The 18,110-nt window shown below is 45.4% G+C and overlaps 1 protein-coding gene and 1 long non-coding RNA gene across 4 annotated transcripts in view; one reads left to right on the plus strand and one right to left on the minus strand.

Annotated features, from left to right (window-relative positions):
* Window positions 1-18,110, plus strand: part of GSG1L (GSG1 like) — a 56,286-nt gene that overhangs the window by 24,717 nt on the left and 13,459 nt on the right. For all 3 annotated transcript variants that reach the window (XR_003529618.1, XM_027655020.1, XM_027655019.1), the window contains exons 3-5: window positions 8,207-8,359; window positions 12,547-12,658; window positions 17,223-17,390. Coding sequence is in view for 2 of the 3 variants with exons in the window: in XM_027655020.1 (XP_027510821.1) it covers window positions 8,207-8,359; window positions 12,547-12,658; window positions 17,223-17,390 (433 nt within the window). In the remaining variant the exon portion in view is untranslated. The remainder of the gene's footprint in view (window positions 1-8,206; window positions 8,360-12,546; window positions 12,659-17,222; window positions 17,391-18,110) is intronic.
* LOC113952679 overlaps window positions 776-18,110 on the minus strand; it is a 39,135-nt gene continuing 21,800 nt past the window's right edge. The window contains exon 3 of the long non-coding RNA XR_003529622.1: window positions 776-811. This is a non-coding gene — a long non-coding RNA (uncharacterized LOC113952679). The remainder of the gene's footprint in view (window positions 812-18,110) is intronic.

Consider the following 18,110-nt stretch of genomic DNA (forward strand, 5'->3'; position numbering starts at 1 on the left):
GAATATGGATAAAAAGATATTCCCCAGTCTGCTCAGTACCATACACAGGATCAAGTTTGCTCAATGCCAGAACCATCAAAAGTCATAGAAAACACGTCATCATGTAGAAAACAACCATTTTCTGATTCACAGCTCTGCCTCACCTTTCAAAATAAAGAAAGCAGTGAAGAACTAAAGCTATAAACAAAACCAAACCAGCTGGCTTTTCCTCTCTCCCCTCAACACTTTCAGGGCTTTATCACCTGCTTTCTCACGTTTGCAAACCAGTCTCCTGGCTGGCTGCCGGCCCTTTTTCTATGTGTTTCACAGTAACGGGGAGCTTTAGGTACCTCTGATGACATTTAGGATCATGAAGCTTCCCTTTTTCTCTCAGAGTTTCTGTGGTCTCCTCTCCTCTCAGTGTTTCCAGGCGGCAGCAGGAGAGGAGCAGGCAGATGGTGTGGCACGATGTGACGGCATTAACCGGCAGACGGGCTGACTGCTCAGCGCCGAGCCCTGACGCCAGACACAACAGCACTGCTCGCTGCTTGTTCCTCTCACCATTTACTGATCACTCCAGTACTTCTGCCTTGCAATTCCCAGTATAGGAGCAGTGGAGATGAGCAAATTGCTGAAACCATCAGAATGCCACTGGAAGAGAAAGAGTGGGATTTGCACGGAGCTTGCCTTACTGCTTTTCCCGAAAAACATGCACAATATTTCTCAGTGTGTACCCATTTGCCTTAATTTTCCTCTCTTCTCTCTTGCACTGAATGTGAAGAGGAGAGATTACAGTGAGTTCCAGGTGTCAGTTCCAGCATAGCCACTAGGTCTGGAAGAGCAGAACAGTGTCAGTTAGAGTCCAGAAACATAAGGACAGCAAATACAGACCAGAAGGCACATGAAGATAACCTTTTGTTGCTAGAAACATGAACGAGGGTAACAACTCCCCCACCTCACCAGCTACTGCAGCATGCATGGACACCAAGAAGAACAGTGAAATATTTTTGCACAAAGAAGAAATAATATCTGCACCCTCCATGCAAGTTCACACCACCCAAAAACAGGTTTTGCCCTCATACATGGTCTTTTTTCCTCCCAGATGTTGGATGACATCTGTCTGGCTGACTTGTCACGGCCTTCTGTGGTTTTTTATGTTGTCTGGCAGTTTAGGGATCTTGGGGATCTTGGGGACAATGACTGTGAACCACAGGCTGAGAGGAGCACTGTCTTCCCTGGGTAACAGCATCAGTGTCTGGGGTAGCAGCATGCCAGTGAGGAGGCAAGAAGGACTCACACTCTCCAGGACAGCATTCCTTAGACACTGATGTCTCCAGCTGCTCAACAGTGCAGCACCCAGCTTGTCCTCCAAGTGCTGTGCTCTGGATTTCTTCTCAGTCAGGGGCAATAACCTCAGCAGTTATTTAGGAGCACACCCTGCTCAGCTCCACTGCTTCAGAAGTGATAGAAGGTTTTTTTGTCATATGATGAACTGTGATGCAGAAACCCCCCCTAAGCCTCTCCTTGCTTGTACCAGTATTTGTCAGACAGATCAAGGCTGAACTGGCAGAGGAGTGGCTGGAGATGATGTCTCAGGGTGGCTCAGACAGACTCCGACCCTCAGAGCAGCCGAGTGACACTGAGTTATGAGGAACGTGGCAGCTCTAAACCTTTGCAAGATCTCCTTGGCTGCCTGCAGCATTGTCCAGCAGGATTACCTGCTTGGGGACACAGTGTGACAGCTCAGATGAGACTGCTCTGGTCAGACCCTCAAGCCCATCAGCCACCAGGGCAGTTCTGCTCTTAGAAGGGCTGTGATGAAGCAGCCACAGATCCTCTTCCTCAGGGAGCAGAGGCTGAGGCAGTAGGTGTTTCTAAGGAGGATGAAATCCCACTGAGGCATTCTAAATATGAGCTTACCCCAATTAGGAAGCTAATTTTCTGTCTGAAAGAGCCCTCAGAAATCAATACAGATTCCAGACCATTTCTTCTCAGGCATTGCTCAGGGGTACTGGGGTTTCAGCAGGCAGTGCCACGTGGTGTGGCAGGTAATACATTCATTTATGGGTTTATTTATGCTGGCATTATTTCCAAGCCACTAGCCAAAACGCATGACTGACATTTTCATGCACACAGTTTCTGCACATAACACAGTTAACATGACTCAGCAATCTCCTTCAGGAATAGCAATATGATTTTCCCTGAAGAAATCCTTTAAGAGCAAACAGCTCATGTTTATGGATTAAAAATGCTTTGAACTCTCACAGCGATTCCTCTGTTGGCCACCTCTTCAGTGTTGCCTTGAGAACACGCACTAACACTGGATCTTTGACAGTCATTTTCGTGGCCTGCCCAGCCTGGAGAAGTACCAGGAGAGGATTTCAGTATCGTTATTTCATCTGGAGATAGGACCTCACAATCTGGCATCAAAAAATGTTGGCACAGTGAGCTGGCACCAAAAAATCAACTTTTCTGATTTGCTGACAAGTTATGCATCCAACTCCATGGCTGCATGTGACTGTAGGAGGTAGGAGGTATATATGTGATTTAGACTCTCCAGAACTGCCTTGTTGGCTGTATTCATCTCAAAAACTCAACAGTAATTGAAATTATGGAACATTGGGGTTCCAGAAACAGCAGCAAATGCTTCTTTATCATCCTACACATAATCCCATTCAGATGTTATCCAAGTTCTTAGTGTTTCAGTCCAAATTGCTAATGAGTCTGAGAATGGTTTTAATAATGCAACACAAGACAACTAAGAATCATCTTTGCATGTTGTGGGGAAAGAGCATGGAAGAACACATCAGGCTTGGCATTCCTCAGTTTAACCAGAGTTCTCTCACAGAAAAGTTGGAGTCAGCAGCTCTTGCTTTTTTGTGGCAGGAAGGGGCAGTAGATTTGAACAAGGAATGAACTTCAGGTATCAAGCAGTCAAAATCAGATAAAAACTCCTGGAAGTCATCAACCACGCTGTTCTTTGGGCTCCTTCATCAGGAATCCAGTGAAAGGTGGTACAACGCCTTGAGTTCTTCTAAGTAGAATTCCTATGATTTTGTTTTCAGAATTCCTGTTTCAAAGGAAACTCAGCATTGGAGATCCCTGACTCAGAGTGCTCCTTGGTGGCAGATGACAGCATGTTCATTTAGAGTGCCTTCCCTGGTGATCAGGGCTGACTTGAAATGATTTCAGGTTTTGTGAACAATTTTGTGAGACTCATTGCAGGCTGAAGTAAAGCTTCTTTACCTCACTGTCAGAAAAATACCCCATTTATTTTGTTCATTCAGGACTGTCTGACACATCCTTTTGTTAACACATTGTCTCAACATGATCACCAGCTTTTGCAGAGGTGTACTCAGAATCTATAAATCTTCTTGCAGAATGTTGTTGCTGCCCTTCACTGCCTGACAGGAAGGCAAAGGGCTGATCTCAGATGGTTCATGATGGACTTGAGTGCCTAAAACCTGTGGGTAACAGTTATCCCTTCAGTCACAAATGAGAGTATGCTCACTTTGCTTGGGATGCTGGAAAACTGATTTCCTTAAGTTTTAAAAATGCTACTGCAGTGGTCAAGTCCATAAGGAGGTGGCACTGATGCTTCTCACCATGAACTCCACAAAGACAGTTCCTTAGCACACTGATGAGTAACTAACAGAAGCTCAGAGTCCCAGTTGGCTCACCAGTCTTGTGAAATCAGGATCTCTGGATAATGGCAGAAGCACAGATGAAAAACATGCTTTCACCAGGGCTGTGTTTTCATTTTAGGCAAAGCTGGTGATCATATAGAGTACAACCAACCTTGAGATACATGATATGAAGGTGATATGATTCCTTCTGATTTAGGAGACCTATGATATGAGTTGACTTATGTGAAATCTTTCGGTGAGTCACAGCTTTGCCATCTCAAGTTCCAGATGAGCAGCTCAGCCCAGGTCCTGTACTTCAAGTTCTTTTGCTTCACAAGGAGCCTGTCCTGAAGATGGTGACCTCTTTACCTCCACAAACAGCTTCACAGTTTGTGGTGCTCTGCTTCAGAGCAATCCCACCTGTGACATCCAGCATAAAGTCTGTGGGGCAGGAGCAAAGATCCAAAGTGTCCCACAGCACACAAGAGTAACTGTGTGCTCCTTGCACACACTTATCCTCGTGAGAATGTGTGTGCAGGAGTGCAAGTGAAACCAGTTTTGATTTAGTTTTGTTTTAGAGTCAAAGACTCTCCTTTCCTAGGGGGTCTCACGTGGTGGCCACTTCGTCACCGCACTATTTCCTACACAGTGAGCAGGGGTGACACACACTGGCAAAGGCTGCACACGGTGAGGAGGAGGCAGGGCAGGGCCTGAAATCCCTCTGCATTAACAAAAAATGTCCTTGGGACAGGAGGCACATCCCAGCTGAGCTCTGCACCCAAACCCACAGCACCTTCTCTGCACACTCAGATGAACAGGTTTGATGAACAGGCAAGGGAAATCCATAAACAGAATGAAGACCAAAAAATGAGAGAAATCTGGTGATTTATAAGAATACATAGAAGATACAGGCCATCCAGGTAGAGCTCTCCAAGTGAATCAACTGCTGACTCTTGTGAAGGAAAGATTTCTTATAAAAGCTGAGTTAGGCCAGACAGATCCCTGGGGCAGAGGACACAGGCTGGAGGGAAGTAAGACAGGCAGAAAAGGTGACAGCAGAGAAGATTGGAAAAGAGAAAAATCCTCTGGAGAGCTCTTCCCTGTCACCTGGAATGACTGAGGTCTCCTCAAGAGAAGGAGCTCTCTACTTTGCAGGAAGGAGACTGTAAGATATTGTAAGTGGAAGTTATGCCAAGTGACTGCCTCATGAATCTCATGTAGAGAGAGTAGCAGTGGGAGATCACCATCAGCACACAACAGAAAGACACTGCCTCCTGAATTAATAACCTGAAGCAACTGTTCTGCTTCAGGCAGGCACAGGAAGATGCAAAATTCAGATACAGCTTGCATTTTCTGGGTGTTATTATTTCAGATGAAATTCAAAATCAAAGCAGGCAGAACAGGACATACTCAGAACTATGCAAACACTGCATGTGGGACTTGCCTTTTCCCCACATTAGGTGCATTTAAAGGAGGCTCAGTGTACACCATGAAATAAGGCATGAGAATTAGGCACAGAGTTCCTTTGCAGACAGGAACAGGAAGAAAGAAAAAAGAATAGACTATGCCTTCCACAGCAAACACAGTCTTTGTGTCTCATTGGAAAAAGGTTTTACAGGAGAGCAAACTCACATCTCCTTGAGCTTTTCATCATCTCCTTGCAAGGTTACCCTGCTGGCAAAACCACTCATATCCCAGCCTCGTGGGAAGGGAAGCCAAAGCACTCCCTGTGACACCAGCCACACAGTCAGGTGTTCCTTCCTCCTGTTCCTTTCTCCTTCCCCAGGTTGATAAAGGACACCAGCCAGGCCCACCCCCAGCTCACCTCCCAGAGCCCTCCTGTCCCTTGAATGTGCACGAGGCTGCCTTTAGCCATGTGCCCTCACTTGCCTTTGGGACACGTTAACCCTGATCCTCCCACACAGACACGTGTGCATCTCTCCAGCCTCCTGTTCTGCCTCAAGCACACGACACTTGTGTCTGCAGCACCCAGCTTCAAGCACTGCCTCCTAGGTGTGCAACAGGTAAAACATGTACAAAAGCTGGGTACATCAACTGCACCCCCAAGCCATCAACCAACCCCCCCAGATCCCTTCTGCAGGGGTGCAATCCAGCCTCCTGTCCCCAGTATATCCAGGATTGCACTGTCCCAGGAGCAGAATCCAGTATTTGTCCTTGCTAGATTTCATATGGTTGGTCTACCAGGATCTCTTTAAGGCCTTTCCACTCTCAAGGCACTCAATGTCTCCTGCACCAGCAAACTTCCTTAAGCATTCACTCAACTCCTGAGTTTGCCCTAAAACTGAGCACCACTAGTGACAACCACCAGCCTGATGTTACCCATTGACTACAACTCTTTCAGCCCAACCCTGCAGCCAGTTATTCCCCCAAGGAAACAGAGACAGAGCCACCCCACAGTTTTGAGCTGCAGACCCTATTACAGCACTGTCCTGATGTGAAGATACCCCCAGTGGATATCCTCCATCCAGAGTTGAAACAGGGCAATAAACACCTGGGCAGGTATGTTGTGTATTAATCTTTCAAGTTGGGGCTGAATGAATCAGAATTCATTAATTAGGGCTGTCAGCTGCCTTGGTTTATGGGTCAGGTTTTCATAATCTAATTCTTTCGAACTCAAATCATTTCATCATTCATTCTCTCATCATAGAAACTGCTGGTTGTGAGAAAATGAGGCAAAATCCCTTCTAAATCCTGCTGTATCACAGAACAACACCGTTGCTCTCTCTCCCTTGTATTTCTTTTTGGAAGAGTGTGCCAGTTGCCTGATACCACATTGACTAATAGGACTGAGATAAGCAGCTGTTTGCTGTTGATAGATGCAATATTGCACATACAGCCTCTGTGAGCAATTAAAAGGTTTATTTATTGCTATCTCTGTAGTGTGGTTTAAGAACTCAAAAGGTCAGATATGGTGGCAACAACGACTAGCTCATATTAATTAGATGTAATTATAAAGACAAGTTTCCAGAAAAAAAAATATGAGCTGGGATCAGCCTGGTCACCAAGAGAACACTCAAATATTTGATAAAAGTGAGACTGCATATCTGGTTTGATAAGCTCAACAGTAGGCATTATCACACATGTGCTCTTACAGTGAGGAGAGAAGGTATTAATATAAGTGAAGCCTGTAGCAGTCTCTATGGTTACAGCTAACATTTTCTAATATAAGCCATTGTCTTCAGATGCTTAACTTTCCATGTTTCAACTGCTTAGGCTGAAATTTTCCATCACTGCTCATTGTTTCCAGGTGAATTCTCTAGCAATCAGGTTAGCAAATGTACTGGAGAATTCTAGCAGATTCTCATGCTGAAACAGCAATTGGAAATCGGGCAGGGACTCAATATTATCATCTGTTCCCATCCTCTCCAATTTACCCCGTGGCTTGGTGACTTTAAAAGACTCAGCAGATCCTGCTGGAGGTTTTGTTCTGAAATTTCCAAATGTGGCATCTGCTGTAGGTGGATCAGTCCCTGCTGGTCACTGGCACACGCTGCCAGACCCACTGCCCCGTGCACAACCCCAGAGCCCCACAGAGCTCACACGGGGCACCACAGCTCTGCCCTTCCTCTGAGGGTTGTCCCCAGGGGCTGAGGGAACAGAAGCCAGTCTGAATTTTGTATCTGTAGCTCTTCATCTGAGCAGGTTATAAATAACTGTGCCCCCCCCCAGGTTTCCAGGCTAGTCCCAGCAGCACAGCCCCGTGCGGGGGATCCAAACACCCCGGGGCAGAGCAGTCATTCTGCAGGACACCAGTTCTGTGGAAGAGTTTCTGGTAACAGGCCCCAACACTACACTGGGAGAGGCAATTTAAAACCTGGACTGAAGACATTTTCTAAGAACAGCCCTGTGAAAAGGAGGCATCCAAGCCTGTCCAGCTCCCATCGGTGCTGTGAGGTGCTCTGTGCAACAGCTCTGTGCCATCACCTCCATGAGTGCCAGGCTGTGCTCATCCAAACCATGGCACAGGGAGGGAAAGCGAATTCTCTGTGCTATGCTTTGGGGCAGAGGAGCCAAGAGGTTCCTGGATACACTCAAAGAGGTTCTTTAGTCAAACTGGGATCTTAAACAACACCTTGTTCTTTCTGCAGTGTCCTTACCCCCTGACACTTTTCACATCTTTTTCCACCACTTTTTCTATTTGTCACAGTTTGGGTGGTTGTTTGCTGAGTTTAAATTTTGTGAATCACAGAACCATCAAGTCCAACCTTTGGCCAAATACATCATGCCCACTAAACCACACTGCAAGTTGCCACATCTACTTGTTTTTTGAACACTTCCAGGGATGGTGACTCCACCACTTCCCTGGGCAGGCTGTTCCAATGTTTAATCACTCTTTCAGTGAAGAAATTTTTCCTAATATACAGTTAGTGTGATAAACAGTAAAAAAAAAACCAAAAATTACAATTGATGACCTTAAAAACCAACCAACTGTAACCAACTTCCAAAAAAAAAAACCTTCCTAATACGCAGTTACTCCTGTATGTTCCTGATGTTCCTGATTTCCTAATTAACTTCCACACAAACTTGACCCTTTTGAAAGCATTTCCCAGCTAACTGGTTGCTGTTCTTGTGCATTGCAGGTGTCCTGTGGTTATCAGTAGTTTCTGAGGTGTTGTACATCATGCTGTTGGTCGTCGGGTTCAGCCTTATGTGCCTCGAGCTCTTTCATTCAAGCAGTGTGATAGATGGGCTCAAGTTAAATGCCTTTGCTGCTGTCTTCACTGTGCTTTCAGGTATGAACCTTCCCTTCTCCTTTTACCTGAGGAGCCACCACAAAGCAAAATCCTATAACTTTGAAGGGATAAAAACCCGAGGCTCCAAGACTTTCTTATCCCCACTTAGCATCACATTTTTCACTGTAATTTTTTGTTCCTTTTGGCACGAGGGACTGCGTGATAAATTTGCTTCTTGCCAGGGAGAAGCGAAAATCCTTATTCCTGAATTCACAACAGCAATGCAGTAATTATCCCTCCCCAGCCTGCACAGCCATTACCAACAGCTACAGCCTGAGCTCCATTTGCAGCATCATCACACTCATTTTCCAATAGGAAATTAAAAACACGTAGCGTTGAAAATTCTTTTCCCCTGTGCTAATCCTGGGAGTAGGTGAAAGCTGGATTCTTCAAACAAAAGAAAGAAGCCCGTCTTGTTCATTAGCAAAATTGAGAATGAAAAGGGTTCTAATAATCACACTGAGGAGCAACCCCAGGAGTAATCTGGGGACATGAACATCTCTCAGAACAACTGTTTCAGGGTATTTTCATGCTCAGCCTGTACTTGTAGCCCTTCAGCACATGAACTTGAGGAATTCACTTCTCTGAAAGAAGTTATGAAATCTAACCATGTAGTTAAGTGCTCCTTCACTTCTGTGAAGATTTGCTGGCTAAAAACCCTCCAGGATTTATAGATGCAGCCACAGCTGGCTCGTGTAGAGTGCTCCTGCATGGACCTCTCGAGCAGAAAGAACTTCTGCAATAAAAGTGCATTTTATTCCGCTGCATTTCAAGCTGAAAGACATTACAACAGGCAGTGTACATTCTGGGAAGGAGCTTGTATCTTCAGGGGTGGCTGCAAATTTTGAAATAATAACACGAAAAAAAAGATCAGAAGTAGAGTTGAGATGACAAGAGAAATCTGGTAAGAACTGCCAAAGCATCTTTTTCTGCTTTGGATGTAATTTAGATTTTTTAAAAAAAAAAGTCAGTTCAATTTTCAGAGTCAAACTCTGTGGAGTTCTTCAGCATTCAAGCAATTACTTCCATGCTGTTTCTCTCTTTCTTCACCATTAACTGCAGTTTTAAAGTTTTGTAAGAATGATGAAGTTTTCTTTCCTACACATCTTTCTATTTTTATTTGGCCTTCCCTCTTTTTAAGCACATTGCCAAGATGGTCCAAATATAAACTTCAAAATTTTACAGGGAAAAATGATAGAAGAATAGAAAAGAAGCAAAAAAACCCCAAACCCCAACACACTGCTAGCTGTTATTTTTCCATGACAGGGATACCTGAGGAAAGAAGAAAACTATATTTATTTAAGCCTAGCATATTTATAATGACATAGCTTAATAGAAATTAGGTAATGAAGAGGACTTTGCAATGGAGCATAACACCTCTCATTAAATTCATGCTAGAGTTCCCTCGTAAAAGTGCAATGAGACCTTCATATTTTCATAGCTCAATATCTAAAGGTTAGAAAATACTTTGTAATAGTGTGGTCATTTCTTGCTGTTCCTTAACCTCTTAGGAGCCATTAAAAAAGACCCCACAAGATCACAGTTTTGGTATCACTCTTAACCTTTCACAAATTAAAAAATTTGCATGTCTCTCACGTAATATTTGTGATAAAGCATTTTAATTAATGTGATATATTCCATAAATGGTATTTCTAGTAAAGGTATCTGAAAATGCTTTAAAATATATTCTCTTTTCCCAATTTCCTTAATGTCCAACTTTCCAAAGTTCCTTAGTCTCTCCCATTACTGACACCTAGAAACAGCTCTGGTCCTGTAAGGCTCGTGATCTCAGGCCAGCTATAAATGATCAATGTTTCTGCACTCCTACCCACTCCAGTCCACCACATTCCCAGGATTTTCCATCTGCACTCTGTAATGCCCTGGACCCCAGGTGGGTGGACATTACAGGCACTGTGTCCTCTTTGCCCAGCCTTAAGCAGCCAGCTGGAGGAAAAGATGATCCTGTAAATACAGCATTTGTTGACTGATGTCACAGGCAGCTCATTGTAGCCAAAACGTGACCTTTAAATGTAAAACAAAAAGGACCATAGAGTACCCCCGTGGAGAAAAAGGACCACAGGATATTCCCTTGGAGAACTTGGCAAGGCACATCTAACATAAACCAAACAAAACCAAATGCACACAAGACAGCATAAAAAAAAGACTTGTCTTGTTTTAGTGTAGCTTGTACAGTAGAAAAATGGCACCAACAGCACCACCAGGTACAGAGCAAGCCCTGACCCTTCCCAGACAAAGCAAGGAACACCACAATTCCATTGTGGTTCCTGTGTTCCAGCACAGGACTTGCTGATGACCTCCCACTCACCTGTATCAGTGCACTGTCATCCCCCCCTCCCACACAGGGACAGCTCTGAACGTTGCTGAAACCCCATCAAGGCTTTGCACAACAGGAGGGAGCAGCTCGGCTTTGCTGAGCCTCGTCCTTGCCATCTCAAACCTCCCCCTGGCTCTGAGTGACTGTGGCATGTCTCAGGGCAGGCTGTAATGTTTTATTAAGGTTGAAAAATCACTGACAGTACATATAGAAACAGCAAAGCCCAAACTTAAGATCGAGACATAACTGCCAGCTGAAGAAAAATCCATTTATTCAAAAAGTATACCAAGGTCCCAGTGCATTTTGGAAATTAAATATAACCAGACACGAGCAAGGTGTGCACCACTTTGCTGTGCTCCCACTGGGCCACCCACCCTGCCCAAACATCATCTCTCCTGAAGCGAATTGCTCTTTCCACCTCCTATCTTTGCAATGTCACTCCAACACGAGGCAGCTGAGCAGATCACCACGGCTCCTTGTAACAGAATGTCTTCTTGCAGCCTCTGCAGTTGTTTGTATCAAATATGGCATTTGTCTTGCTCAAGGACCTGCTTAACATACCCACAACACAAACATGACATTCCCACACTTCCCTCCTCCAGAGCTGCCCTGAATCATCCGCGTCCGGAGAGACTAATGAAGTGCTTTAGACTCTGTACATGAGCAGGAAAGAAAAGCCAAAATTTGGGTATGGGGGGTGGGAAATCAGGATCTTCCACCTGTAGGAAGGGCAACCATGGGAAAAAATAGGTGGTCAGAGATAAAAATGAATGCTGACTTTGGTTAAGGTGCAAAGTGTAACAGGGGGACCTCACTGTACCCACTGTGGCAGAACATCGGTATTTCTTAGTGCCTTGAATTGTCACTGCAGCACAAGAGGCTTTTTGACATCTGTAGGTCCAAGGGCTATTTGGGATGTGCTGACCCTGCCCCCTTTCTTTAGCTAACTGCCTGAACCCACACTTTGCTGAGCTCAGTGGGGAGCATCGCTCTGCAGGAACATCCCAAATTGTTGTAGCCAGAAAACCCTCCAAGCATCAGAGCTGCTCTTGGCCAGCACTGCTTGAAAAGTGGGGTTTGATTTTCCTCAGAGAGATGCCTAAACATAAAGCTCAGGCAGTTTTTTCTGCTTAAGCTGCAGAACCAGCTCGGTGGCAGAACTAACTCAGGTCACTCTGTGATTTAACTGCAGGCCTGTTCTTTAACATCACAGAGACTGCAGTGTCTAACACATTGTCTAATCTTCACCCAGTTGCAGTTCTCTCGTAAACTATAACAGTGTCACAAAAGCATCACCAACACTGTACCATCAAAAGTATCCCCGTGGTGTCCTCTTACCACACATCATCAGGAGTGCTGAGCTCCCCTAACTTCCTTGTGTAACTTCCAAGTGTTTCATAAGTGTTCAAATTCATGAATCTTAGCAACTGTTGAGACAAAATATGGTTGTTTGGCATTAACACATTCAGTCTGCATTGCCTACAGAAGCCTCTCTCCTCATTCCCTCACCTGAGGCCTGTCTGTGATGGGCTAAGTGAGATAACTGGTGGGTGGCACACCCCTGTCATGCAGCAGCAGGGTTGGTGGTGCTGCTAATAGTGCAACATTTTCTTCAACGATTTTCTTTCTCTAACTCCTCTTTTGATTGAGAATTCAGTATGATGTAAAATAACGAGCTCTCAGTCACATCTTTCCTCTGCCCATGCAGCTCCCTCCTCCACAGTAGAACAGGAGGCATAAAAGCACAACAAAGACTTTTTCGGAGTTCTCAAAAGCACCTCCAGCAGTAACTATGTCAAGAATTGTAACAAACATTAGCACAAAAATTCCTGTTATGATCCCTGCTTCCCAGGTCTCTTGGGGATGGTGGCACACATGATGTATACTCAAGTTTTCCAAGTGACAGTCAGCCTTGGGCCAGAGGACTGGCGACCACATTCATGGGACTATGGATGGTCCTTCTGGTAAGTGTCACCTGCTTTTTTTGAGTTGTTCCATGAATCTGTTGGGAGATTTTGCATATCACCTCCAATTGCCAGGAACGTGCATGTGAATTCCCAGCTCCCAAAGTGCCAGGGGAAGCACAAACCCCCAGGGCCGTGCAGTTCTCGAGGTGTGGAGGACAGATACGGGCGGCTGTGCAGCAGCAGCTGTGCCTATCAGCAGGTACAGAGCATTTGTAAATAAACAGCACCCACAATTACCAACACAGATTGAGCACTCTCATTAAAGTTCAATTTAGGTACATAATTGCCATGGCATTTCAGAGACTTTTAGCTCTTTTTTTTTTTTGGTTTTTAATTAATGTCTCAGTTGAACCTTAGGGTGCAGCTTTTAACTCAACTGCAGAGGAAGGTGCAGCGCTGCTGGCACGGTGATACTTCCCTGCAGATCATGGGGAGATGGCTTGTGAAAATGGACAAGGCTTTTTTTTTTTTAACTTTCCCATCTATCTTTAAAAAATCACGTAAAAATAATTTGGCCAAGATACATCGACTGTGTTATATTGCTTGCAAGTTTATAAGAAGCTTAACAAGAAGAGGAGGCTGTGGAGAATAAAAATACCTGCAAACAACATCACCATTCCTCTAGAGGCATCAGCCTCTTTGGATGGATAGGGAAAATACTTTCTTTTTGTCATTTCTAAATATAGCACATTATTTTCTTTCTGTCTCAAAGCAAGGACAACAACCTTTGCTAACACCAATAAATAAATACAAATACTTGTGCACAGCACTGCAGGGTATTATTAGTCTTTCCTTCTCCCCTCTTTATTCTGTGTTTCATGGGAGGAGTTACCAACATTTTAGCAACATGTTACAAAATTTAAATCACATTATATTTAAAATACAGTTTATTTTGTGTCTCAAAAATGAATATTTATTCCATGTGATGATAAACTTATAAATACACTGCATTCATATATTTATAATATTTATATTAATATTTATTAAAACTGTCATAATAATTGTATAATTTTCAATATATTTAAATAATAAGGCATATTTGTCTTCAGTAATCTATTTAACAATTTACTGCAATACTCAAAATTCAGAATGTTGTTAAATGTCTGGAATGATAAGCACTCATTAGATTATTCTCCTTCATCTTGTGCTAGCCAAAAACCCCCATGTCTCAGAGCTGGTGGGTCCCACAGGGCATTCTGAGTTCTCCCTGGACCCACTCATCCCACCCACGCTCCAAGCCAGCTGCTGGGAGCCCAGTGTCCCACGGGGATGGAGCTGGAAGCTCTGGCTGCTGTCCAGACCCCAGCTCTGTCCCAGAGCAGCTGCTGCAGCCACTCCCTCACTGTCCCCAGGCAGCCACAGATTTAAGGGCCAGGACTGCCCCTGGGTCAAGTCTCACTGTGGAGGACTCTGGAGATGCCCACAGGCAGACAAATATGTGAGAGCAACCTGCTCTCTCCCCATATTCCTGAGGTGGGACCTCAGCTTCCCTCCACACAGTGACTGTGGGGTCACAGCTGAGCTCCCCTCCTGCTGTCGCAGTCACAAAGCATCTCCTCAGATTTGGTGGTCTCCTTCCCTCCCCTGATACCTTCCAAGGCAAGACATTTATCTGTGCAGGATGTAGGGCAAACAGAGCTCAGCCACAGCTGCCCTGAGAGCATTTTCAGCCTGAAGAGGTGCTCAGCAGCCTGAGGGAGACCTGAGGGAGACTCTCACACCATGCCAGTGATGGATAGCAGACCTGGAAAAGGGAGGTTGGGAAGTCAAATGCAGTAAAAAGAAGGCTTCTCCCTTCCAGGTAACACTAATCCACCACTGCTGTACAGACCAGAGAGCTACAACCTCCCCTGGCTTCACCCAGACTTAAACACCTTCTTTAAGAAGGGTTAATAAGAAATGCCCACCCAGCCTGGTGGAGTTTGAAAACATGTAGGAATTAATTTTTGCTCCATCTGGCTTCTGGTGATGTCCTGAAACAGGAGTTTTCAGTACCCTGGGCCAGTAATACAACCACCAGCATTATTTCCAGCCTGCTGTAAATGTCCCACTGCAGCACCTGGTTACAGGACCTGTCAGAGCCCAGAGGACTGGAACAGCACTGACAAGTGGGGCCAGGGAACATTGTCCCCATGGCCAAGAGCCAAAGGATCTTGGGGATCCAGGCTGCCATCCCTTTCCCAAGTACCAGTGGGGAAACTAACTTTTCTGTGACTCTCTTTCCCCTCTATTGAAAGGGAATGATAAAAATGCTTCTCCTTAAAATGAAGAAGAACTGCTTGTGATCTACACAGATGTCCCAAAATTGAAAATGCACTGCTTGCTTCCTGTTATTCTGCCCCATTCCCAAGCCATTGGCAAAGCCTGGAAGTTGGTCTGTGCTCTGGCACAAGCCAGGAGTGGGCTGGGGGATTCTCCTGGCAGGGGGTTTCTCTGAGGATCTGTGGATGTTCAAGTTCAGCCCCTCTAAAGAAAACAAATATAAAAAACTTGAGTTGTTTGAGCCACAGAGGAACTTGAGAGCCCAGCCCTGAGCTCAGCTGCCAGAGGCACTCCACCACATCTGGGACACAGCTGGCAGGGAGGGGCACTGCTGTCAAAGAGGTCTTCACATAAGGCAGGGTGTAACTTTACAGGTAGGGGAACCTCTCTTTACACTTCAAAATAAATAACATTTAACCAAGGTCCATAAAAACTAAAACAGATCCATCACAATTGCCTAATTATCATGATTTACCAAACGCCAGACATTAAGAGTCTTCACTCTGTACTTCCTTCTCTGAACCTTTCAGCACTTCTGAGTGCATGATTAGAAATCATCAGAAACTTCAAAAGAAAAATTTTCCTGCAAATGTCATTCCCCAGGCACAGTAAAGCATGTGGTTTTTGCTGGCTTCTTCCTGGATACTGCTTAGGAGCCCAGCTGGAAATGTTTGCAGCTGTTGGAGCTTTTCCACACACTCCATGTAGGAGGAGGACATATGCCAGGCTGGGAAGACACTGTGCCTGAACAATCACACCTAGCACGAGTTTCCTTTCCACTTCTTCACCCAAGCATGGGAAACCTGAGGGAACTTTGTCACCCCAGGGGTCACTACATTTCCTTCTCATTTGGTTGCATCTGGCAAATGGGTCCAAAAATGATGAGGAAAGAGCTGCCTCCACACATCTCATTGCCTTGGGAGTCCCTGCAGGACTTGATAGGAGCTGAATTTTGAAATCATTGAAATGAGCCATTTCTGTTTACTTGTGCCATTTCTCCCCTAGATTTTTTTTTTAGTTCATGAATATGTGTTGTTTTTCAAGTTTTGTCTAATTTGAAATGAGAAGCTGCTTCCTTGTCTGCAGGTCCTTTGCAGAATAGGAAAACAGCTCCTGCTGAGAGCTGTGTTGGCAATACGTGTTTATAAGATAATGCTACTGGGGCTGTATTCTTTCTGCTCTGCATAATTTAGACCCATTTATTATAGAAAAGGTGAAAAAAGCAGCAGGTAAAGTGTGTCACTGTCACAGATGATGAAATCAACCCGAGTTAGTTAGGAAGCCACTGTGAACTCTGTGTAGCCAGAGCTGATGGGCTGAATGTGAGAGCCAAGGGGAGCCAGAAGACAGAGAAACTCTGCAGACAAAAGGAGGAACTCAGTGTCTTTTTTTATAGCCCCATTTCATGCTCAAAAAGCATCTTAACTCCTTGAGGCCATGAGTCCCCCCCAGCCCCATCTGAACTTGAGGTCAGTGAGGTGCAGGGAGGGCAGAAGATCCTGGGGGGGAAACCCTATCCTCAGGTAGGGAACAGAGCAGTTCCCAGATGACTCTCCTTGCCAGGAGACCCAGGACAACACTTGCTTAACTTGGCCTAGTTGGTTTTTTCTTACATTTTCCTTCTCCCTCTGTCTCCTCATGCTCCTGGTTGGTACTTGCAGGTGTCCTGCCCCTGACTGACCAAGGCACTGCCTACACACTGGGAGGGTCAGTCAGGAAACCCTCAGGTTGGGTCTCTCCACAAAATGCAAGTGCCAGGCAGGCTTTCAGAGACCAGATATAAGCCAGAAATGTTAGAAATGTCCAGGAAAGAAAGAATTACAGTAGTCTGATGAAGGCATAAAAATCAGATTAGGAACCATCCCTGCAGTAGCACTGTGCAGTCAGTGTCCCATAGATTCTGGAGAACTTCCAATGGTCCAAAAGACATGGTCTCTGGGGCATTACTCCCTCCAGGAGTATATGAATTCTAGCCCTTGTCTGCAAGGCTTTGAGATGTTTCAGAGGCAAATCAGGAGGTGTTTGGCTCTTCAGTCAGAGAGCACCCAGTGTTCACACTAACACTGTGCCATATGGTTCTCCATGGGATGGAGGTTGTGCCCAGCCCCTCTCCCAACCTCCTGCCTGCACCTTGAGCATGAGCCACAGGTCATTTGAGGTAAGTTGAGAAGAATGGGTTTGTCACCTCTGACTTCCCTGCCTCGTCTCATGCAGTGTATGTCTGTGTCTCTTGGCATCAGAAGTATAACATGAGCTGCTGTGCTAACCCAGCTCTGTCTGCTGGTTTGTCTCTCCACAGTCTGGCCTGGGGCTCTTTCACCTGCTGCATGGCAGCCTCTGTCACCACCCTGAACTCCTACACTAAGACTGTCATCGAGTTCAGACACAAGCGCAAAATCTTCGAGCAGGGCTTTCGAGAAGAGCAGAACTTCCTAGACCAGGAAGCCATCAAGTACTTCAGAGAAAGGTCAGTGCAGTCAGTCACTCCATCAGGGGAGGTTTTCATGGGCTCTGCTAGTCCCAGAAAATCCAGGCTGTCACCCACTGCAGCATATGTGGGTGAAGTCTCTGAGATACCTTGAGAAGGTGTGTGTTAAACTCAAAAGGTTCTCCTTGATGTGTTTTTACTTAAGTTTTGTGATGTCCCAGTGCCTGTCCTTTCTTATATACTCTATAATCGCAAGACTGACAAGTCCTTACCATGTGCATCCAATTCATAGGGATTCACAAGCTGTGCTGCCAATGTAAGCTGATTTTCCCTCTCTGGAAAGGTAAAATTGTGGGGATGCAACAAATGTGACAGCCATCATTTCTCAGCACATGAAATAGGCACCTCCCAATAATCCCAACAGCTTCTGAGGCACTTTCCAGCCACCCCTAGGCCGTTTTCCACAGTCACATGCCTAAAACCCATCCCTGTCTCCTCCACACAGCCCATGCTCTGGAGCTGCTCCACACAAGTACAGCGTGTACATGGCAAGGCACTGCAGAAACACCCACACAGTGCCACCCACAGTGCCACCAGGGCTTAGAGGGACCCTGAGTCCTGTCTGAGCCCCAGAGGCCCAGAGATGCTCTGTCACTCTGCCCATCACCACACCCTGCCCCACGCACTCGGGGCTGCTCTGGGGCATTTGTCACCCTCATCCTGTGGTGAGAAACTTAAGGCTTTGTTTTAAAACTGTGG

The sequence above is a fragment of the Corapipo altera genome, unplaced genomic scaffold (assembly GCF_003945725.1).
Source record: "Corapipo altera isolate COAL_440 unplaced genomic scaffold, ASM394572v1 98, whole genome shotgun sequence".
Lineage (NCBI taxonomy): Eukaryota > Metazoa > Chordata > Aves > Passeriformes > Pipridae > Corapipo > Corapipo altera.